Source organism: Urocitellus parryii, chromosome 11 (assembly GCF_045843805.1).
Source record: "Urocitellus parryii isolate mUroPar1 chromosome 11, mUroPar1.hap1, whole genome shotgun sequence".
NCBI classification, from domain to species: domain Eukaryota; kingdom Metazoa; phylum Chordata; class Mammalia; order Rodentia; family Sciuridae; genus Urocitellus; species Urocitellus parryii.
The window spans coordinates 77,681,304-77,707,352 of record NC_135541.1 but is presented as its reverse complement, the minus strand read 5'-3'; the positions used below and the strand labels follow the sequence as shown (position 1 = coordinate 77,707,352).

Here is a 26,049-nt window from a genome sequence, read left to right as displayed (position 1 = left end):
AAGATTAAGGAATGTTTTCTGTCCTGTTTTTTGTTCCAGTAACCAGAAATTCTAAGTTGCTGCAAATTTCTGACTGTCCAGTACCATGTCTTAATGCATTCTGTTACCCACTTCTCTGACCAGCTCTTCTCTCACTGCTTTAATTCCAATCTACAGAGGAGGGAAGATTTACTGCCTTATTCTATCTTACTTGCTGTAGTTTTAGATTTTGTAACAATTATTAACCTCTGGCCACTGCTTAATCCTAGAGATAGTGCCAAATATTTTTTCTTATAGTAGTATAGGTTTTTTATAATAATAGTATACTTCTAGATATGATTTTCCTATTAATTAACAATTTCATAACAAACTACCTTCAACCCATTGGTTTAGAACAATGTGCATGCTTTATTGCTCAAACAATGTGCATGCTTTATTTATTATCTGTGGGTCAGATGGATTCTCCTGCTGGTGTGCTGTAGGTTCATTTGGCTTTGGTCTTCTGATGAGTTGCCAGTACCACTTCATCAGAAACTACTCCTTTCTGATGTCCCTGCCCACTTGGGAGTTGTAAACTGTTGAATAGAGATAGAATTTACCATTTCTGTAGTGAAGACAGCCTTGACTGCCACAGTTTCTGTCTTCCATCACTGGTTCTATGTGCTCTGAGCTTGCAACTGAATTGTTCCAATATTCTTCATTTTCATGGCCAGTAAGTACAATGGTCTAACAACCTGTCTGCAGCGTTATCTCATAGCTGCAGAATACATAGAAATGTATTCAAGTGGAAATGAAAACATTTTGTTGATATATGTTAAATACCTATGCAAAGAAATAATAGGTATAAAGGTATTCTTACCCACAAACTGTATGGATAACTCCTACAGCAAGTTTATGATGGTGATGTGTAGTTGAAACTAAAAGTAAAGAATTTCAATCTCATTTGGATGAAGGTGTTGGAGAACATTAAAACTTTCTATGACTATATGAAGTTAAGACATTTAGCTTTAGAGCTTTGAAAAATATAGGTTCTCTTGGTGTTTTGGAACAGTAGAATATGATTAAAAAATAAATATTTAAGGAAGATTAGCTTGGTAGTAGGAGTTGGATTAGAACAGAAGAAGCACATATAAATGTGTCAAATATGTGAGAAGGTTAATTCATTTAGAAATTAATCAAAGTATGCTTAAGTTGTAACATCGCAGTATTTAATTCATTTAATAAGCATTTGTTCAATGGGTAAGCTATTGAGCACTGCTTAAAGATAGATATTATATATTAAAATTAATATTGATTTCAGAGTATTTTCAGTCTATAAGAAGGAGAAAACTATATAATAAATCTGAAGTAGTAGATAAGATACAAAAATAAGAGAAATCTACTTATAAACAGCCATATAGATCAAAATAAAGTATAAATATTTATACTTAGCAAAATATCTTATTATTAGAATAAAAATTATTGTGAAGTATAAGTGAATAATGAATAGAACTAGTATACCTCTTTGTACATAAAATATAAAAACTTAAAATTGGACAGATAACTTTGTATAATGCAATAAATTTAAAATTTATTCTCTGGCTTGGAATTGAATGGCAAATGCTAAGGAGTATTCACTATTATTAACTTGAACATGTAATGCATATGTAATGTCACTTTTGCACTGAACCCAAATAGATTGTTGTAATCTAAATCAAAATCTTTTAAGTGCTTTGGAATTGTACAAGAATTTCTGGATAGGAAATGGGGAAAATATTTTAAAATTCTGTCTTGGAAAGACTGAGTTGCTTCACCTTATATCATATTTTAATTTCCTAATGCTAGAATTTTATATACTAAGTGTAAAATAAATACCTCATTCATCTACAATTTTTATTTCTCTCTGTTCTTTAGTTTTCTCTTTTTGTTTTTCTCTCCTTTATTTTTTCTGTGCTCTTCTTAACTTTCTCACTCTTACCTTTGTTTCACATGTAACCCTTCATCAGTTCCTTTTCCTTTTATTCAATTCTTTTTGTTCCTTTTTCTTTCTTGCTAGGCCCTGCCCCTCCTTTTGTCCAGTTTCTTATTCTCCTTTCCTCTCTTATGCTTGCCTTCTATCATCAGTGTTCAATTATTATTTTTTGAATGCAGTAATGATATTCTATTTAAGTTCATTCTGAATTAATAAAATATGTAGTAGCTATTAGTACAAACAATTATGAACTGACTGGAAAAAAAGGAAAATCCTTGAGGATGTTTTCACACACAATAAATACATGATAATTAGGCTGGTATGAAGCTTTATTTTCAGTGAGAAATAAGATTCAGAAGAGGTGTTTGGATGAACATTGAGAATCTTAATTCTTTGTTTGATTTTTAAATCTTCCTTTTACATTCCCTAGCAAAAATCAAAGTAACCAAATTACTAAATCATAAAAATTTAATGGATATGTTATATTTCTCTACTGCTCTGTAGAAACAATTTTAATTAGTGGGCAAGGTTATTCAAGTCAGTTCAACAAATTTGAATTCCTACTGTGTGTGAGAAACTAGGTAGGAATAAGAGTATATTATCAGATATGATACTCAAGATCCCTTCTTTTTTTTAATGGAGAGGTTAGAAAGGGATAGATCAGATCTGATGGAGATTTGGAAGTTAGATTACATATATTTTTTGCCAGAAATAAGAAAGCTGAAGAAAATGATAGAAATAGAACAAAATAAGAGGAGAAGGTAAAGACAAGTTAAGAAGTTTGTATTGTGAGTTTAAAACAAACATTGGTTACAATAGGGGCGGTAAATGGAAGATAAATCAGACTATAGCTACATTAATTTTTTCATCTAATATTTATAGCCCCTACCATTAGCTGGGCACTGTGCTGGATATACATATGTAATTAAATTGACTTAAACAAATAGAATCATTGTTTAAGCAAAATAGAATATTTTTTAAAAAATTTTTTCTTTGTTAGACAGGAATATTAGAAAATTTATTTCTTGCAAATATTTATGAGGCTGGGTTAATATTTATTGAACATTTATTAATTTATACTTTGCCAGACTTTACATATATTTAATCTGCCTTGGTCTTCATAATAACTGTATGAAATATAAATCTCACTTATACAATTTAAAAAAGAGAGGTACACAGTAGTTGTAACTTATCACAATAAGAAGAACAATCAGAATTTGAATCCAGCTCCATCTGACTTTTGAGATATAGTATTTGTGTTAGCTTTTCATCACTGTTTCCAAAATATCCTATATAACAAGTAGGAAAAGTTCATTTTGGCTCACAGTTTCAAGCATCTTAACACATGGTCAGCCAGCTCCATTGCTTGTGACCTGAGGTGAGGCAAAAACATCATGGCAGAGGGGCATGGCAGAAGAAAGATGCAAAGCTCATGGTAGCCAGCAGGCAGGGAGAATAAGCAAAGATGGGGACAAGGACAAGATAGTCATCAAGGATATGCCCCAGTGACTGATGTCCTCCAATCATGCCTCATCTGCCTACAGTTTTCATCACCTCCCAGCAGTTTGTTCAGATGTCAATGTATTTATCCACTGACGAGGTCAGAGCCTTCATGATCCAATCATGTCTCTAAAACTCTGCCTCTGGGTGCTACACTAGGGATCAAGCCTTCAACATATAAACTTTTGGGGGACATTCTAGATAAAACCATAATAGTGTTATGTTTGCTGTTGTATTTCAGGATTCTGAACTTAATTTGACAGTTTTTAGAAAATATTAGGGCTGCCTAAAATAAATTGGAGGTCTGCTATCACTTTGGGAAAATAAAGGCAATTATATTCTAAGCAGGACATACTTAAGTTTTGTGTTAGGTAGATTGGAAGGAAAGGATGGAGATAGTAATAACCATGGAGAAATAACCTGTAACCAATGAGAGGAAAATTAAGAGAATCACTTTGTGTTGGGAGATGTCTGTAAATTAGTCAGTGGGTCTTCAGGCATTCCCATCCTCTGGAAGTATGGTAGTGTGTATGTTGGAAATTTGGCAGGACAAACGAAAGAAAGAGTTATTTCTAGGCTGCCTTTGGGACATTCATTTGGTGACACTATGTGGAAAAATTTGATCTTTCCTAGAAAGACTGTACAATTTGTATGCCCTTGGATGCACAGTGAAACTTTCTGAATATTAGAAATACTTCTGAAAGAAGATGTGTGTAAGATGCCTGTTTTTCTAGTTAGTTGCATCATAAATACTTTACCTACTATATTTAATACTGAATGATAGCTCTAAAATTACTTTTAAATATATGAAAATGAGAATAACTTCACAAAGAAAAATATTCCTTTTTGTAATAATGGGAAGTAAAATTGCCATCTAAATTTTTTTATTTTCCCAAGATAGGAATAATTCAGACCCTTAAAAACTATGCAAATACACAGTTGTTGTTGTTATTATTATTATTATTGTTATTATTATCATTAGGTCAGTTATTTAACAAGCATTTCATGAGCACCTGGAATGGCTAGCTGCTGACAACCCAAGACGGCTTCCATGACCTCCCTGCCATGGTCAGCCACTCTAACCCTCAAATCCTCCTTCAGTCACCAGTGCTGACTTTCTATGCCACCAACATTCTGAGCCTCCTGCCTCCTGATGGCATTATCACATTTCTCTGACTCCTCCACTGCTCTCTTCTCTTTGGGTAACTCCTGTTCATCCATGAAATGGCAAGAAGACATCCCTGATCCTTTAATCCCATAGATCTCTGCTACAACTTTGTCTTAGTCTACAGTGAAATCTTTGTTTATTCATTCGTATAGCCCTAAACTACAGAAAGTATCTGTGTGTCTATTTTACTTCCAATGATTTTCTCAGGTCATTGAACTCAATAGGTACTCAAACAATGTTTGATGAATGAATAAATGAATGAATGAATGAATGCCTTTCTGGGAACTATCAGGGTAATTGAGGACACGGCTTAAAATTGATGGTATTATATTTTTAAAAATGTAAGCACACAGAGAAGGAAATGAATAAACTTTAAGAGATGTGTGGTGGTTGAGGAAGCCTCCTACAGGAGATGACACTTAATGCTGCATCTTGAAGGATATCCAGGAACTTGCCAGATGGGAAGTGTGAGTGAGGAGCTGCACATTTTATATTGGGGGAAAAGCAAGAGTAAAGGCAGGAAAATTGAAAGAGTATAGCATGTTTAACTAAAAATACTGCTTTTGTATTAGCATTGCCAGAATCAATACTGTACTGTCGTCTTATATATAGAACTTTAACAACATCTCTTCAATAAAAGAGGATTTATGCACCCACTATGCTGGGAGAACAGATTAATATCTTCCTAGCTTGCAAAGCAATTTCCTCTCCATGGGATTGTTCTGAAAAGTTCACTTAGAGAAAATATCAAGAAGGGAGCAGGTGAGAAATTTCACAGCTTGAATAAAAAGGGAGTACATAAAAAATATTCTCTAAATTATTTTAAATACTTCATGTTCTTTTTCTATTTAATTAAATAGAAAACTTAGATATTGTCTCCTCATATGAAATGTATTTATGCATTGAAAAATATCCATTTTATATGTGGAGAATAAAGGAAGCAAAAAAACTTGGATCTCCATTAGAGAGCTTTCCTTTACAAAGGGATATTCATTTGCTGCTCTGCCCACTCCCAGCACCCTTGGCTTCAATACATCTTTTCATTGTTGACATATGAGTTTGCCTACACTACCCAAACATAGAATTGGTTACTTAAGCAGCGCATCATAGTCATGAATAACGAGCTAAAAAAGAGGTCACTTGGAGAAATAAGATAATGTTTGCCAAGTCATTGCTTAATATAACTGGTCCAGGGTAGCAGAGTGTCTATAGGGATCACTTCATGTTTGGTTTTGTGGGATGGCTACTCTTTTGTTATTAACCTTTGAATGTATATAGCCCTTAATTTTTTTTATTCCTTGTGATCTCTCATAGTTACATATTTCATTTTTTTCAAAATGATATTTGTAAATTTCTATATTCTTCAAGTCTTCTCCAATTGATTTTGAAGGTTAAGATATTATTCATCATAGTTTCTAGATAGCATTTATTGAGAAGCTATTGTAAACATGGCATTGTTGGTAGTTGTCATAATTATTTAATTATTTAATTTTTTCACAGTAATTTATGTAGTAGTATTGTCTTATAGTTTTCAGCATGACACTGTGCTTCCCAGTTGCTATTGAAGAATATTTTCTGCATTGTATTCTTCATTGTTTCTAGATAATAATGATAGTATAAATGATATGTATCAAAGACTTATACTATTGAGCTGTTTCTGTATGGCAGGCACTGTTCAAATGTTTCACATGTATTATTTATTTAATCCCCCTGTAATTTAATGTCTAGACTATAATTAATAAGTTAGATGGGAAAACTAGAGCCTATAAGATATAAATAACTTTCCCAAGAATACAAAGCTAGTGCTAATGCTGGATTTAAATCCAGAATCCATTAAACTATACTTCCTCATATGATATTGTGTTGTGGTAGGCATCTAATGAATGGTGTATGGATAAAACAGAGAGATCAGTTGGAATAAGAAATGATCCACTGATAATGGGAGTGAGTTAAAAGTATTTGGGTGAGAGCTCTCTGAATCAGGTTTCCTGTGCACTGGTTACCAGCATGCCTGAGTTCAGTGAGACAGAACTTACTTATATGCAACAAGTTTATTACTTGCAGACATGCACTACAGGGCAACAGAAGCCCAGAATGCATTGCCAGCTGGTCCCTTAAGACTCAGGAGGGCTGCCAGAGGCAGATGGTGCTTGACTGTGCGTGTGTGCTTTCCTCACCACTGCTGAGGCTTCACTGGAAGGCAGGCCCCTGGGTTTTATGCCATAGGGTGGCAGGACTCACTGGGCTAAAGCACTGAGGGCATCCTGTTTCTAGAAAAGACTGTATCAGAGATTATGTTATTCCAATAATCCCTTCTTATCTCAGGATGTTGCATCCACACACATGCTACAAATTAAGAAATAGAGGACAAGTAGGTTGGCCTGAGGCTACCCAGAGAACTGTCCTGTGCCACTTTCAGTAGGATTGTAACAAATGCTTCTAGTTCCTCAAATGCTATATCTTCCTTAAGCCATATACTACCTCGCCCTCAGAAGACACACAGACCTGTGTCTGCACACACATACCATGAAGGAACAAATTCATACCTTGTCATTCACTCAACAAGTTATATTGAAAAGTAAGCTTGCCTTTAAAATTATTCTAGTCACTGAAAATAGAGGAATGAACAGAGGAGTGCAATTCCAAACTTGTGGCAAGTATGTATATTCTGAATCTCCATCTCTCCATTATCATACCTCCACATCATCTGAGGATAAGCATTTGTTTTTCTGAATCATCCACTGTGAGCTTCTTAAGGAACAAATCTGCATTTTATTCATTTTAGTATATCCATCTCCTAGTAAATTCTCCAGAAAATTATGAGACTATTTTTTGATTGAAGAAAGGAAGAAAGAAAAGAAGGGACAAAAGAAATGATGTGTTAAGATTCTGTGCATCACAAACACATTTAAGTCATATTACCTTCACTCAAATTCTTCATTCAGCTTTCTTAAATTTAATGGAGCATGTGACATTCTGTGACAGCACTGTCAGTGTTCTAATACATTTCGTAAGGAGCACAGTTGATGGAATTTTCCATTTTTACAAAAATATATGTTATTTGCCTGTAGCTTATTATTTTTCTGTTTTTATAGTTTAAATCATATTAAGCTCTAGGCAGCTAGTTTTAATGACTGTGTTCAAGATATTATCTCTGCACATTGTGTTCTTTAGCTTCTAGGCTAATTTTTTCAAGAATCTTCTGTTAATGATCAGCTCATCTTCATATTAGTTCATTTTCTAACAGTGCTATTGCCTGGAACCTTGGTCCACCTTAAGATATGAATTAAATTGAGAAGATTAAACATTTATATTCTTATTGGTTTTCACCCATATTCATTAATTTCCTGAAATTTCTCCATATTCTTTAAGTGCCATGTCAGTATTGATTCTTAGACATTAAACTCCTAAGAACAGAAATAATGTCTTGATCATTTTCATAGAAAACTTTGTGTGAAGTGACAGTAACTTGCAAAACAGATTTGATGGGAACAAGTTTGGTTTTATCAGTGTTTTGCCACAACATATATTGTATAGGGACAGTCATTGTATATAGGGACATAGTTTAAGGTTAGTCATGATTATAGATGTTGAATATAAATTTTTATTTTGACTACTGGCCCATATTGTGATTTGCATACGTGGTTTCTAATTACCTTGATTTGTATTGTCTAGTATTTCTACTGGAAATGTTGATTTTATTGATTGATATAAGTAATTTACATATGAGAAAATACTTTGCAAATAATAGCATGATATGTAAGTATTATTGGCTGGCTCCTCCTAAATAAATGTGGAGTTTTTTTAAATCATTTTTAAAAATAGCCATCTCTACTATATTATAATTATGAGCGTGACATGTCTGATTTTAGTATATTATAATAGAAAACTTTCTGAAGTTCTCTGACATCACTGTCTATAATTATGAGAATGACTGGGTAAGTAAATAATTATATTTACAGGCTTTAGATTAAGTCAAACCTGGATCAGAGTCTTACATATGGATTTCACAAACTGAGGCAAGCTCTGATATTACAGTAAACTATGAGGATCTTAGAATTAAATAGAAATGGTAGAGCAAACTAGGAATCGTGGACATTTAGTAGAACTTAATTAACTTTATAATGATCATCAGAATTAAAATTGGTAATAAAATATTTAGTCCTAAATCATGGAAGGAAAATTTTACTTTAGTATATTTATTTAAAAAAACTCATAATAGCAATGGTATGTAATTTGTGAAGTTTTCATAATTGATAAAGATATGAGTTAATATTTATACCTATTGAATGATTATAAAGATTAAATGAGTTAATATTTATAAAACACATAGAGCAGTTCTAGTGTAGAGTAACCCTACATGTGTATTTATTAAATGAAATAAAGAGCTTTTTTCATTATACTAGTATATGGTTTACATAAGTTTGAAGAACAAGTAGAAGAATAATTCTTCCAAACATTGAAAGCCGAAACTAGAGTATTGCAAAATTTCTGGCTATCTCTTTCATCTGATTTCAAATTAGTCTATTCCCAAGAAGATTAACCCCAAAGACAAAAGGAACCAATCATTTTCTCACAGGAGGAAGACGTAGGAGAGATACCAGAAAAGTAAAGTAGCTGTTGCTGTTCAGTCTGATCATAACTTTGATAAAGAACTCACAGGATACTTGGAGAGATCATAATGATACCACCAAAGACAGCCAGGAGGCTCCAGGAGAGACACCTGAGCTAAATCTGAAGCTTATTTGAAGTATGGCTTTTCCAGAATGGGAAGCACTTGTTAGAATATGCACATGTTGGATGTGACTGCAGGGTCCTAATACATATAAGCAGGGTTCTTGTGTGGGGCAGATGTTAAGGCTGGAGCTGGAGGAATGAAACAGACAAGGCCCAGACAAGATTCTCCCTTAAAGTAGGAGACTGTCACAATCATACAGGCTCTCTAAAATATCACCAGGATTGTATAGAATACTTTTTGAAAAAAAGTGAGCCGAATAAATTTTCGTTTTACTTTGGGTGATCCACATAGATTTTGATAAGTGAGCAAATAGAAATTTAAATTTAAGTCAAGATAAATGTGATGTGATGTGATGTGTGTGTGTGTGTGTGTGTGTGTGTGTGTGTGTGTGTGTGGTGTGTAGGAGCTTTACTTTAGAAAAAAACAGCTTGGCATGGTGGTGTACCCCTGTAATCCCAGTGACTTGCAGAAAAGAAGTAGAAGGTTTGTAATAGCAAGGCCAGCCTCAGCAAATAAGGGAGACCCTTCTCAAAAAAAAAAAAAAAAAAAAAGAAAAACCTGAAACCCCCTGTTTACCATGGAGCTACTGGGGATGAAGCTCAGTGGTAAAATTAGGGTTTCCAACTCCTGAAAAAAAAAGGATAAACAAATAAATAGAATAAAAGAAAAAAATAAGGAGAATGGCATCACTTTTGTGGAATAAAACTTAGATAACTTCCAAGGACTCTACACAGGAAACTCAGCAGTTGAAGGAAGAAGAAAATCCAGATCTGACTGTTGTTTTCCAAATGTGTTATTTCAGCCTCTGAAATAATCACAATCACTGTTATAATTACAGAGATTTTTTAAAACTATGTAAAAAAAAACTCTATTGAAAGCCTTTTCCATGAAGGAAGTTCAGTATATTTTTAAATCACCTTCATCTAAGTAGGATTCACTAAGTCCTCCCCTTCACCAGTACACAATTTAGAATATAGTTATTATTTAGTAATTTTGAATTGAATTATTCCTACTGCTCCTTTATATGCAGAATGCTAAAATATGGAAAAACTTGTTTCTAAATTTTATTATAGATGAATGCTGTCCCTTAATTTTAAGGGCAAGTTATTGTCTTCATAGTTGTTTTAATTAAGTGAGTGTTCCAGCACCTGTCCTGTCACCCACTCTGTTTCTTTGAGAGAACCTGACTCTTTATTCTGTTTGCTTTGTGAGCCACCAGCCCCTGACTATAGATTCCATTGTGGTCATTCTACTAAAACCCTTAATGAGCTCCTTTGTAAGACTTTGGAAAATGTTTTGAGAGATAATAAGTGTATGGGAGCACCATGGGTTTGGTTTTGCCAGATTAATCATATGAACAAGGCAAAAGATAAAAATTACACAAGATAAATGATTTTAATTGATGATCAACATTTGCATTTTATTTGTAAAAATTTTGTGTTATCCATGCTCATTGCTAAAAACAAAAAAAAAGTAAAAGAAAAAATATACAAACCCTATAGCATTGTAGAAAGTAAAATCTAACCCAGATCTTAATTCATACGCCCTTTAATAAGTTCACATGTTTTTATAAATGTTATGTTTTCATAGTTACTGAGAATTGCATAGCAGTAAATAACTTATTTATGGATTAAACTGTTTGACTTTCTGTTTTACATCTTTAATAGGAATCAGATATAAATCTACATATCAATAGTACTATTATAATTATATTATTTTTGAAATGGCCTGCAAATAAGTCACAAAATATGACTTTTTTTCAGTTTTGGAAAAAAAAAAAGCTGAAAAGCTTACTTCTAAGCTATCTTTGACTAATGTACATTACCTTTTTGTTACCTTTCCTAAGGGGGCTTCACTAACATGCAGATAAGCATACAACAGGTGTTTCAAAAATTGAAAAGATAATTTACACAGTGTATGGATATACTACAAAAAAGAATGTTCTTTTTCTATGAAGCCTGAAAGGATGCTCAATATAAATCAAAGAGTTTATGACACTACTGGGGAAATAGTCCAGGTAAAATAAGATTATTGTGTAGTAGGAAAGCTATAATAAAAACTGTCAGTACTGTCACCCAGTTCCCTCTAAGGCCTGTAAAGGATCAAAGTGTATTGCGCATCATGTAACAGCTGTCGAAAATGTGAAGGCATCACAATTGTGGTGAGCTTTTATAATTATTTCAGAATGAATCCTAATGTTATGTGTAACTAAAAGAACCCATAAAATTTGTTTAAATTTAAACACTAACTTGCCCAATTCCGTTATGTGTAGATTGATATAGATTATACATACTTGGATTAAACAGTGCTGAATCAATTAAACCAATGTCTAGCAAAACCAGTACAGTGCAAAATGACTTTTAAGGTTTCCATCTAGATACATGAGTGAGGGTGTGTGAGGTGTGATTAGTGTGTATATGTGGGTGTGTAGGGTGGGTGTGTGGGTGTGTGGGTGGTGTTTCAGAAATTAATTAAGTCATTTAAACTCATGGAGTATTAAATTCTTTAACAAGCATAGGTTGCAGGTCCAAATACAGTGGATGCTCGCCAATAAAAGAAGCAGGAATATGTCCTCAGATGTGTTGAGAATGAAATGTTGCTTATTTCATTACTCAATATAATATGTTTCAGTGTTATACTATGGAGTAAAACTGTCCAATCTCACTGATACTGGGGAAGAGGAATCATTCCCTCTCCCTAGAGAAAGATCTTGAATACATATATCTTGAATAGTTTTTGTCCTTTAAGTAGCTGTGCTAAAGATTTCATATATTTTTATGGCCATGTTGAATCATGAAAGATTAACATTGATTAAGAATTATATACTTTGCTTTTAATAAAATCTATAGTTGTACAATATGGAAATGAAAAAGTTTATCAGTAGTAAAAATATCTAAGATGTTTCATTGATTTTTAAAAATAATCTAATAGACTTCTCTTAGTATAAGTGTAATTACTTGGAGATTAAAATATTATATAATTGTTTATCTGAACTTTTGACTAACAATGTATTTCAAAGTAAATTGCATTATAAAAGAGTAACTTTGCAAGGTAAAAGAGGAATTAAATGATTGAAGATAAAAACAAGTGTAATTTAAATAATTCTTCCAAGGAAAAATTTATGTAGAACTGTGGTTTACAATAATTGTTGACATATTCCCCTAAGTACTGTGTCTGTGATTTTTCATGGTATCAATCATTTAAAGCAATTTAGGTAATAACATTCTGACATGCATTTCTGCTATTTTATTTACACCATTTGCCTACATCATTGTAATGCAGTACCTTTCTGATTTGGTATAGTAAATGCTCTCTGTAATATCTATTATGGCATGGTCAAAGGATAATTTATTGTCAAATAGAAAAATAGGTCAACAATAATGTCACTTGATGATCACCCCCCCCAAGTTTAATAAAACATCTCACCAGTATGCATTCCAGTGCAGTGGTTGATATTTTATTAGGACTACCTGGCTATAGCAGTAGTGTAATTACTGAGCTGTCAGAGTGATAAGTGGGATTAATGGCAGCCTGATGCACTTTAGTCTGCAGAGCGCTTAGAGAATTGCAAGATGGTATTATTATCAGAGTCTGCCCATTCTGGCATATTCATGGCACCAAAGAAAAAAAGAATGCTACAATTCAGGTTTGCGTTGCCCTGCCTCATTAACATCTGACATTTTCAACAGCTGTTATTTGTGAACTAGCTCAATAATAAAAGGAGAATTATTTGGTAAAGAAGCTTAATAACCACAACTAAAAATCCTTACATTGTCAGTGCTGTTAAGTGAATCTGTTTATGTTGAATTTAAGATTTCTCTGAAGAACAGAAAAATATGCTGCATATTAATTTAGTTCACTCATACCTGCTGACATTATAAGTTTATTTTTTAATTGCCTTATTATTCAAGTTGAGTGTTAGAAAAAAGAAAAGCAAAAACTTGTGACTTCATTAGGGATAATCAGAATCTATATGATGTTATCTAGCATTGTGTGTGTATATGTGTGTGTCTGTGTGCATGTGAGTGTCTGTATCTTTATTCTTGCGTAGTGGCAGATTTTTTTAAACTGTTAAAATGACTGATTTATAAATTTAAAAAAATACTTAAGACAACACATTATTTGATAAATTTTTAGCCATGTTATTACTACATTAATAGGAAATTCTTTCAATGGATTTATGCTTAACCTATTTATCCACATGACAATAACACGCATAAGAATCACTTCAATTCAACATCATGGACCAAATAGGCTATGCCTCTTTTTACATTGTTTTGCAATATATGCTGAGGATCACACTTTCGAGAAATTCTTTTTTGAGCTCAGTGACAGTGTTTCAGGAAAAAAAAAAAATGTAAGTTTGAGTAGATAGGAATCCAGCTAAATGATAGATGTGAATCTAACAATGCCATTTAGAGAAATGATAGGGGAGAGGTTTAATGACTGCATTTCAGAGAGGACAATTGCTTATGAAAAGGCTTTGGTTCTCATTGTGTAAAATTTAATTTAGAGAGAAGGCTAAGGGCACAAACCAGAGGAAAGAGATCAGATTTAAAAACAAGATATTAATTAGGTACTGAGAAATTGGTTCAGACAATGAAAAGGACTCTTACTCACAAAAGAGTGACAGAGAATGGTATTGTTTTCTTGAAGAAAATGAACCCAGGTTTTTGCACATGGAAGTTGATAGATAATGAACTAGCTAGTCACCTTTGTCACTGAGTAATGTAGGATTCTTTCTCAGTGAAAGTTCTTGGAGAATTGTGGTCTTCTGAAACATGAGACAGCTGTCCATTTTTTAAGCTGTATATCTGCAGCCTAATTTCTCTTTAAGACCATTCTTGCTTAAGTCAGACTAACTTCCTTTAGTTCACTTACCCTGGTGTGTTCTTTTCTTTTCAATCCCTGACATATATTGTTTCTATTTTTGAGTCATTCTCTTGAGTGACCCTACACTCTGATGCGCCATCATTTGTTACTGCAAGGTCTGTTCATTCCTTTAGCTTTCACTTATGTATTATTACTCTCAATAAGCTTTTCTTGACTCCCTCTAGGATTATTTTGTCTCCTGTTTTCCTTTAGCATTCTCTTTTTCACTGATTTACGTTGATTATAGTATATAATGCAATTATATATATATATATATATATATATATATATAATTTATTTATTTATTTATCTATCTATCTATCTATCTATCTATTTATTTATTTCTACTTTCTCCAAACTTCAAGTTCCATGAGAGCAGAAGTAAGGTGGTCTTTTCATTAGTTTTATATTTTTACGTCCCAGGGTCTGCCATACAGGATGTATTAGTCTATATTCTGTTACTCTAAAGAACTATCTGAGATTAGGTAATGTATAACAAAAAAGGAAGTTTATTTAGTTCACAGTTTGGGAAGTTGAACATCCAAACAGTGAAATTCTGGTAAGGTCTCATATGGGTGGCATCACAGTGAAAATGTATGTGAGAAAGAGAGATCACATGGCAAGACAGAAAGCCAGAGGGAGACTGGGACGGGACCATGCTTGCTAATTTATGATAACACTCTTGCAAGAACTAATCAGGATTCCACATGAACTATATAAATTCTTTCTGAGACCAGAGCTCTCAGTGACTTAATTATTTCCCCCTAAGCCTTCTTAAAAAGTTTCCACACTATCACCTAACACCATCACGTGGAGAGGACCAAACTCCCAACACATGAACACTTGGGGGACACACTCAAACTAAAGCACAGGGTTTCATTAAAAATTCATTAATGAGTTAGTGAAAGAGTAAATATACACATAATACACAAATAAAGGATGGTTCTAGCCAGTGGTTTTAGTTGTCCTCAAGAAGTAATTATAGCGTTATGCTTCTCAAAATATGGTTCTAACTACATCTGTCAGAATAACCTTCCAGGTCTTTTTGACAAAATGTAGATTCCCCGGCCAATAGCTGAGACTCAACAGAGCCATGCTGTGGAATGCATGATGTATATCAAGCTTCCGAGGTGGTTCTTGGGAGCTCTGAAGTTTGAGCATAGCTCTGGTCATTTCACCAGAATTAATATTCTGATATAGGATTGGAATTCAGAAGCTTTATTTGAAAGTCAACATCTGTAGAATAGTGAAGGAAGTGGGATTGGACACTAAGATTTCTTTAGATCCTGCAGACCAGGATCTGGGGGGAAGGAGTCTAGGTCTCTAACCCCATCATTGACCTGTAATTGGATGTGGACTGCCACTAGAAGGGGGCATGACCTTGTTTGAAGTGTTTTCTTCATCTGAAGGAAAGGCAGTTGGGGAAATAAATGCTTTGGATCAGAAGATGGTGGGGTGGGTCTGGGAAGCAAGTGCTGCATAACCCAGTTGTTATGTAAATGAGATGCAACTTGAAAGAAGTTAGAAAAATGTAGGAAAGAGAGTGAGCTGGCTAGAATGAGGAAGAGAAGAAAAGAGGAAGAAAAGATTGTAGGTGGTAAAAAAGGAATTTACCTTTGCATCTGTATAACAATTATGATGTTCAGATATGCAAACCTTATTAGAAAGAACTACTCCTTCTAATCATGGTCAGTGTAGTAAGGAAACAAAATAAGATTGACATAGGAAATGAGTAAGTGAATGATGCACATTAGTTCTAGAAGGCTCTGAGAAGGTGAACAGTTATTAGCCAGAGTGGTGCTCAGGAGGTGTGCAAAAGGTAAAATACAGACACTATAGATTTACCTTACTGCCTAAAAAGTTTTGTACCTAAAAGTAGAATGATTTTACTTATATTTAGTAGGCATTAACTCTGAATGAGTATAGGTAAAAAATATGTTAAAGATTCTGTCAGTTGCTTTGTAGTTATCTTAACACAGTTATTTTTTTCCCCCTAGATGCCTGAAATGTGCAGATGCCCCCTGTCAGAAGAGCTGTCCAACTCATCTGGATATTAAATCATTCATCACAAGTATTGCAAACAAGGTAAATTCAGATTTATTGTGGTACAATAAATTAATAACAGCATTTGATATTTATCTTTTTTATTACATTGGTCAAATCACAAAACAGTAAATTTTGTTGTAACATTAAAATATGATACCTATAGCCACTTGCAAATGTGGCACACTTTATTAATTAAGCTCTTCCAAGTTGTGATTTACTTGCTATGAAAATGCTATTTGTTGCTTTTTGACTTAAAAATAGTTGAAATTAATGGGCTTCAAAAAATATTTTTAAATATATTTCTTTTTAGTTGTAGGTGGATACAATACCTTTATGTATGTATGTATGTATGTATGTATTTATTTATTTATATGTGGTGCTGCGTGTCTAACTCAGCGCCTCACGCATGCTAGGCATGTACTCTATTGCTGAGCCACAACCCCAGCCTTTTTTCATGCAAGGCATTTATTGAATAGATTTTAGTTTAAGCTTCCAGAATGCTTACAGATAGGAATTGTCATTGATCATCAAAACAAATTTCAAACTTGTAAAACATCTTTATTTTAAAATGTGCTTTTGTTTTAAGTTGGCATACTAAGGTACATTAAGGGATGGACTTTTTCCTTTTACTGAAATTCAGTTAATTTGTTTAAGATTTGGGATAATTAATAGAGACAGAGTTGAAACTAAAAAGAAAAAAAAACATAAGGAAATAGGCTTTTATAATCAGTAATAGAATAAAGGAGATTTTAATCTTTCTATCTTTTTAAGTCAATGGAAGGCTGAGCCTGGTTTCTACTCACTGAGTGAATGGTTGATTGATTAAATAATTAATAGTACCTATTGTCTTTGTGAAAAGAGCACTGTGAGCTCTTGGCCAACTGTCTTATCCTTTAACTAATGAGCAAATGCTGAAGAAAGTCTCCCTAAAGTTAACAGCTATTCCTTTTACAAGGATAACCCCTAATATTCTAAATGTCAGTAAAGGTCCACAAAGTCCTTCTTCAACAACTAGGTACCTTCTTAGATATAAAGATCATTTCTTTATATATCAATTATTTATAACAAATATTTTAGGGGGGAAATGATAGAAAAATTTATATGGCTAGGATTTCAAAAGAATTGATAGTTATTACTTAGGTGTTGGGGCATGACATTAATCTGCAGGGTCACACTTATTAGGATTTGACATCTGGGTTGAATTTGTAGATGAATCCTTAATATTAACCCTGGGAAAATTTCTTACTTCTTTATTTTCAATTATGATGGAATTATGAAGTAGTGTATATACTGAATAATTATATATAAAAGTGTCTAATGTAGTAATTACTTAAGAATTATTTTGTTGACATAGAATCAGTAATTTCCCTGTTAAGTCAATATGTAAATACTATAGAAGTGATTTCCATTTTTTGTTGTTGATGTTATTTATTGAACATCTCCTAATTGCCAAGCATAGTGCTGGCCTCTGGGTAACAAGGAGTCCTCCCTGTGACTCTTTTAGAAGTTTATAAAAGTTAAGACACACACATTAAAAAACAACAACAACAACAACACTAAATTACTTCTTATAATTCAAGGTGGTTGGTGATGCAATCCATGCAACCCAGGAAAAGTATTTAGCATGTGGAAATGCTAGATTGTAAATGAATTCCTAACTGGTTTGAGGAAATGTAATAAATCAGCATTGGTAGAACAGGGCCTAAATTACATGAGAAAGAATGGTGGGAAAGAGACAAGACAATTGGATAGGATTATATTGTAAAATATTTGAGCAACCTGCTCAACATATCAGACTTAGTCCTATAAATAGCAGTAAATCATAAGTTTTCTATTTTTGGTTTATAATTTAGAAGACGCATTCTGGGATGAGATCTCTTTTATAAACTTCAGGTGTCCCAAATATTCATCATCACAGACTTATCTTATGTATGGAAACAAATCATTTTTTGTGAAATATATATGAAATCTTACTCTATAACCATCTTATTAGAAAAGGAGTGAAGAAAAATATCCAAAGTTTGAGGCCTAAAATGTTTTGACTAAAAATGTTTCCAAGTTAACTGTCCTGATATCAGACCTGGTGATGTGAGAATTATGGTGGATCTTTGAAGATCGTGCTAACCAATTTTTCCCTAGATATTTGAAAAATCAGTTACCTTATGATGAATTATTTGCTTTACTTATTCAAGATCTATACAAACTTACAGGACAAGTAACAAAGAGGGAATAATGATATTCTTTGAAGAGTTTTTGAAATGTTTAAACAAGATCAGAACCATGTCTATTTTAGGAAAACCTCTTTTCATTTCATTAATTTATCCACATTCTTTACTACCTAATGAAGCATTGTGCTTAGGTATTTATTTAAACAGATTTCCATATGAATATAAGAGATTTGAAGATATTTAATTGAAAATATAATCTTTTGTCAGGCATTTAAGAAACTATTGTAAGTACTGTTTTGTTGGAGAATCACCAGAGCAATCATAAAAGGTCAAAGATTCTTGTTCTTTGAAGCCTGCAGCTTTTTGGGTATTTACTGGCTGTGTACAGTGGAGGCTGTCCCACACTGCTCTGCCAGTGGACCTCAGCACAGGGGGTGTTCTTTTCAGGGTGAGAGGGTAATTGAATCGCCTGACTCAATGAGCCTTGCTCCTCTTTGAGAAAAGGATGTCACTTGTGTTGTATTGTGTTAGGCTTCTGTGATTCAGTGGCGTTTAGGCCAATACTTCCATTCTTTATTTTCTTACAAACTGGATTACAGCTCCAGTTTCGAAAGGTACACTCAATTCTATTGTGCCTCCTCAGTCAGTTTTTCTCTGTTTCTTTTGTGCAGACTGTTGTTTGTAATTGTATCTCTCAATTGGAAGTACATGCTTCAGATTCATCAAACTGTGAATACTGGGCTACATTCTTGATAGTTTTCCTTTTAAGAAACACTATTTTATATATAAATACATGAGGTCAATCTATATATGTAGTGGGGAAAAAATGTCTGTTTTTAAGCATTCTTGATTTTCATGGTCCTTTATTTAACACTAGTGATAAGTTCTTTTTTTTAGAAAAACTATTATATTAAATTAGAAAACATTGGTTTTTCCACTAATGTGTACTCAGATTTGTGTGACTCTTATATAGACTAAATTTACTAGTAAATTTTAGAGAAAATCCAACTTAAATGGATTTTAATTCAATGTAAAATAAAAAGCTCTTTGTTCTAATAGATTCTTAATGAAAGTAAATGGAAACCAGGACAACAAAATATCACCAGCAGAATTGATTAAGAAACAGTACTGATAATAATAAGTATTTCTCTAAAATAGTGATCTTCATAAAAATGTGTGCGCACATGTGATCTATGTATCACACAAGTGTGAGAAAGCAGAAAAAATTTATTTTGAAAGATATGGTACATTCTTTTAGATTTACTCTTGAATTTCAGTGGTTAAGCGGTTTATACTCTTACAAAACAAAATGTTGACCACTTCCAGAATTGTCTAAAAGGATAGCTGTAATTATATTACTTCCTTGCTCAATAAACTGGTTGACTCCTCAGTGCCTGGAAATAAATGTCTGAAGACATAATCTATTGTGCAAACTGATTGGACTTTTTTGAATTTATATCAGAAACTTAAGAGCAGATGATAATATATTAGGATGTTTATAGTTTATCACCCAGAAATCTTCTAAAATATAAATATTTTAGACATATAAAACAAAAAGTAGTTATAAGATTTCAAGTTTCCTTTGGTACACAAGGCCAGTTCTCTCGTATGTATCTCTAAAATGTAGAGCATCTCTATCCATTTCAAGAGGACTGACAGAAGTCTAACAACCTATATACTAAGAGAGGGAGCTTAAGAACAAAACTTTTTAAAAAACTGTTAGATTCTTCCAGGGTACACAGCTTGTAACCTGAAGAATCTAATGAACCCTATGGTTTAAATCAGTGGCTCTAAATTTGTGTGCCAATTTCCATTACAGATGAGCTGTCAGGTATTTAGTATGTTAAGAATTTATGTCATTTAGCGTTTTAATCTGGAAGTGGGTCTCTGGCATCACATACTTGGAATTATTTTTTACATTTCAAAGGATAATGTTTTGTGCACATTAATTCTATTCCTTTTGCAACTTGAGGAGAGTATTAATGTTTTATTTAATCAATGGAGGATTAGCTTTATTTTTTATTATTATTCACATTTTTTCAAATTTTTATGTTTTTTGGTTTCAATCTTGGAATTTCCATGTGGAAGCCATTTATATTTGATTAGAATACTTATTTTTTTTCTTAAAAGAGGGTGTGTTGTTACCAAACTGCTCTAGTTTTTGTTGCTGAAACTGTTTTTCCTTAAATTTGAAAATAACTTAATCTATAGAATTCAGTTAGCAGTTATTCTTTCATCTCATGGAAGAAAACTATTCTTCCAGTGTCTTCTGTCATCCTTTGCTGTGCTTGGAAGGTGAACAGAAGTCTAATCTCTGCTCATTTAAGGGCAGTATTTTTGAAGAAAAATTATTTTAAAAATCTTTTTTTTTTTTTGGTGATCAACAGTGTTACAATGATTTATCTAAATCTAAATTTCATTTTATTTATCCTAGTTAGTTTTATGGATTATTCAATATGTGGGTTGATGTCTTTCATCTTTTGGGGGAAAATTTCTCATTCCTTCCCACTTTGATCTTTATGGAAAACTTATTAGATATAAATTTAAATATTACTTTTTTCTTTGTGACTTAGCTTATCTGTCAATCATTCATCTAGATCACTTCCTTCATTTTTGTTTTGAGCTATACTAATTCTTCAATGGTTTACAATGTTGTTAAATGGTCCACTGAGTTTTGAGATTCTGCTGTATTTTGTATTTAAATTGTTCTTTCTTATATTTATTTTTAATCTGGCCTTTTGTTTTTTCAAACTACCACTTTTCAAAATACATAAAATTACTTATGTTTAGACTCTATAATTTTACCACCAAGAGTTCCCATGAGGCTCCTTAAACAGCCGATGTTGTTCCTGGCTACACTCATCATTTTGCCTTTGTATGTTTAACATTTTTTGTTGTTTTGTTGTTGTTTACTCATCTTATTTGAAACTCTCTATTAAATTCTTTAAGAACTGTGACAAATGTGTATTTCTTTAGACAAGACTTGTATTTGCTTCTGTCAGACAGTAGCTTTACTATAAATTTCCTGAAACCATATAAACTAAATTACTTGCTTGCTGTTGTATTAATCAGCCAGATTTGGGAATTAAACCAAAAATGTAATAGAGGACTGGATTATTATGAATTTGTGAAGATGTTTTTCCCCTCTTTGCTCAGTTCCAAATTTAAGACAGGAAGGTTTCTTTACAAATTCAGGTAATAGGGCACTATGTTTATTTTATCTTTTTGGTGATGGAGGTTTATGCAGTCCTGACTTTATGGTGAAGTTTTATATTGGACTCAAACTTTGGGTGACTTTACAACTTTTGGTTTTAAGAGTCCCTGAGAATGGAAGTTTGTGTTCACCAGCTTTCGGGAAATATCATTGAGATGATTTTAGTTGTTTCTCTGGCATACTTGTCATCTTTAGTCCATGGACATGCCTACTTAAGGGCTCATTTGAGATTTTTTTTTTAAATACTGTACTTATAATTTTAATTTTAAAATTAGCAAATAACAGGTTCTCAATGGAAAAGTACAAAATTACTAAAGAATAATTGAGTAGTCTACCTCAATTTTTACAAGTATAGAATGTGGAAGTTTCTACAAAATATTGTAATAGTGATTGTAAAACTATATGGAAGAAAGAAATTTTTTAAAAAGCAAAAAACAAAACACAAAAACAAAAATAAAGATTTTCCATATCAAATATTGATACTCAAGATAAAGCTAATATAATACAAACATTGTAGTGTTGGTACAGAGTACACAGATCTGGGAGAGGTGAAAGTCTATAAATGAAATGAAGTAAATATGAGTACATAATGTATAATGAAGAGAATGTATATGTGAGTTTAGTGGAAATGAATTGTGTTTAAATAAGTTACTCTAATAATTTTGACTTTTAAAAACTTGATAATCAGGTCATCATCCTAAGTACACATCAGTTTGTCTATACTACCCAACTATATACATATAAACATAAAGTATTTAAGATTTTAAATATTAGAAGCTTTAATCATGTAAGAGAGCAAGCTTTATTAGATAAATTTTAAAAAGTATTTTAAAATGAAAAACAGACTTGAAACCACCTGAAGAATTATTTTCCATGTTTGCTTTAGACCAAGTGTTGTCATCCCTTTTAATCAGAGTTACTGAAAATTTGTATGATACATTTAAGATAACTATGAGCAAACATTATAAGATTATAGAAGAAGTAATGTAAGTGCTTAATAACCATATTAAGGCTGTCCTACATCCATATTAGACAAAAAATGTAAATCAAAGGATGAAATATGTTTCAGTCGGCTTTTTTGCTGCTATGACCAAAAGATCTGAGAAGAATAAATTTAAGGATGAAAAGTTTATTTGGGGCTTACAGTTTCAGAGGTCTTATTCTATAGGTGGCTGACTTCACTCCTTGGGACCTGAGGTGAGGCAGAACATCATGGCCGAAGAATGTGGCAGAGGAAAGTGGTCAGAATATCACAACACAGAGGCAAAGAGAGACCAAGCTCAATTCACAAAATATATAACAAAGGCATGCCCCCTGCCAATGACTTGCCTCCCAATGTATTAAATAACTGATTAGGTTAAGGCTCTTGTAACCCAATTTCCACCTATAAACCTTCTTGCATTGTCTCACACATGAGTTTTTGGGACTACGTAATATTTAAACATAACAAGACATCAGTTTTCTCTCATCAGATAGTTTAAGATAAAAAAATTTAATTACATCCTATGCTGTTCAGCAGGAATAAAACAAAACTCTCTTAAAATGAATATATGCTTGAAAATTATGAAATTATAAAAAAATAGACTTATCAACAATGGTTTTATTATGTATTCTGCCTAAAGAAATAGAAACACTGCTACATAAATGGGCATATGTACAAAGATGTTACCTGAAGCAATTGTGGCCTCATTTGAAGTAGCAAAAAAACTGACAATAATTCCAGTATGAGGTAAATATATTAGGCTATGTTTATATTAAGGAATGTTATGAGGCTGTTCTTAAAACTGTATTGTATTTTTTTTATTAGAAGGGATTTCCTATTACGTTGAAAAAGACAAGTTGCATAGTAATATGAATAGTATGATGCAATTTTTAGGGAAAAAACAATCTCTGTATAATTAATGATGATATCACAATTTACATTTTTTTTCCTGGTTGATTCATTTTGGGGTAGGGAGAAGTGAAGTTATATTTTCCTCATGAATACCAATATTATTTTACTTCTTACAGTGAACATATATATTTTATAATGAAAATAATGTTTAAATTAAATGGTAAAATTAAATTAAGCAGAGAGGTTTCAAAGTAATATATGGCAGACCCTACATTAAGTTTTTACTATGTTATGAAGAGAGAAAGATCCAGTTATTTTTTTCCAAATGGCTGATAGTTTTAAAAGTTTAAAAGTTGCTATAAACATTTGTTAATATATAAAAGTTTTTAATACATTTCCACACTAATCTACTTATGCCACTTATGTACTTACTTACATAATTATTTGAGTATCTTTCCAGTTCTCTGGTTCTGTCCATCTGTATGAAAGAGGACCAAGCTGTTTTAATTACTATGCTATGTAATTTATTTTATTATTGGCTATAACCATCATCAATATTATGTATATTTTCATAATAGTGTAGCTTTTCTCTACATATAAAACTAACTTTATAAACTGAAACTCTATAGTTATTATTGAGCACTATGTTCAGACCATAATACAATCCTAATTTCAAATTACTAATGCAAATGTAAATGCATCTTGCCTAATTAATCAGTTGATGCAATTATTAACTGAATTTCTAGAATCCAGTCTTTAATTTTAATATATAACTTCTTATTATTGAATGTGGTAAATTGTACAATACTAAATTTACTAGTGTGAAAGATAATGGCCTTGGATATTATTTTCAAAATGTCATGTCTTAATTAATGTGCTGAACAAGATAGATGGATGTAACATTGTCTATTGAATCATTCATGCTTATGCAAAATGTATCTTGTTTTGTTTGGTAATATATGTCTTTGATATTTTAGAAGGTTATATTTTTACTTTTAATCATAGTTGATATAATGGTTACTGCTTTTTTTCAAATTTGTTTCAGTTGCCATATGTGGTTGTTTGAACCTGAAAAGGCTTAGCAAGTCTTAGTTGATTGTAAATTACAAAATGTAAGCAATATGGAATTGGAAAGTAATGTCCACATAAGTGAGAAAGTATTTTCTTTTTATGTCTTAAGTCAATTTTATATGAAAGAAGTAATACCATATTGTTTTTGGATATACCTTTGTAATTATTTAAATTATTTTGAAAATAGACTAATGATATATAATATGTACATATGTAAGTTAAATTGAAATTGTAACTTTTTCTTTAGTATCTCAAGACCAAGAATAATCTGTATAAAAACATATGTCCAACTTTATATACATATAAACACATTAGATATTTTTCCAATATTAATAAATAAATATCAATGTAATAGAATCTAGACCAAAAGATTTTTTTTTTTTTATTTTTTTTTTTTTATTTTTTTTTATTGGTCGTTCATAACACTACATGGTTCTTAATACATCATATTACACGGTTTGATTCAAGTGGATTATGAACTCCCACTTTTACCCCATATACAGATTGCTGTATCACACCAGTTTCCCTTCCATTAATTGACATATTGCCTTTCTAGTGTCTGATGTATTCTGCTGTCTGTCCTATTCTCTACTGTCCCCCCTCCCCTCCCCTCCCCTCCCCTCCCCTCCCCTTTTCTCTCTCTACCCCTTCTACTGTACATCCTTTCTTCCATTTGTATTATCTTGTCTTACCCCTCCTTTCCTCTTATATGACATTTTGTAAAACCCTGAGGATCGCCTTCCATTTCCATGCAATTTCCCTTCTCACTCCCTTTCCCTCCCACCTCTTATCCCTGTTTAATGTAAATCTTCTTCTCAAGCTCTTCGTCCCTACCCTGTCCTTGTTTACTCCCCTTATATCAAAGGAGTCATTTGGTATTTGTTTTTTAAAGATTGACTAGCTTCACTTAGCATAATCTGCTCTAATGCCATCCATTTCCCTCCAAACTCTATGATTTTGTCATTTTTTAATGCAGAATAATACTCCATAGTATATAAATGCCACATTTTTTTTATCCATTCATCTATTGAAGGGCATCTAGGCTGGTTCCACAGTCTTGCTATCGTGAATTGAGCTGCTATGAACATCGATGTAGCAGTGTCCCTGTAGCATGCTCTTGTTAGGGCTTTAGGGAATAGACCGAGAAGGGGAATAGCTGGGTCGAATGGCGGTTCCATTCCCAGCTTTCCGAGAAATCTCCATACTGCTTTCCAAATTGGCTGCACCAATTTGCAGTCCCACCAGCAATGAACAAGAGTGCCCTTTTCCCCGCATCCTCTCCAGCACTTACTGTTGTTTGACTTCCTAATGGCTGCCAGTCTTACTGGAGTGAGATGGTATCTTAGGGTAGTTTTGATTTGCATTTCTCTGACTGCTAGTGATGGTGAGCATTTTTTCATGTACTTGTTGATTGATTGTATGTCCTCCTCTGAGAAGTGTCTGTTCAGGTCCTTGGCCCATTTATTGATTGGGTTATTTGTTATCTTATTGTCTAATTTTTTGAGTTC

General features: G+C 32.6%; 1 protein-coding gene across 1 annotated transcript in view; it reads left to right on the top strand.

Annotated features, from left to right (window-relative positions):
- Positions 1–26,049, top strand: part of Dpyd (dihydropyrimidine dehydrogenase) — an 803,780-nt gene that overhangs the window by 165,500 nt on the left and 612,231 nt on the right. Inside the window, exon 4 of the mRNA XM_026401392.2 lies at positions 16,206–16,293. Coding sequence (XP_026257177.2) covers positions 16,206–16,293 — 88 coding nt within the window. The remainder of the gene's footprint in view (positions 1–16,205; positions 16,294–26,049) is intronic.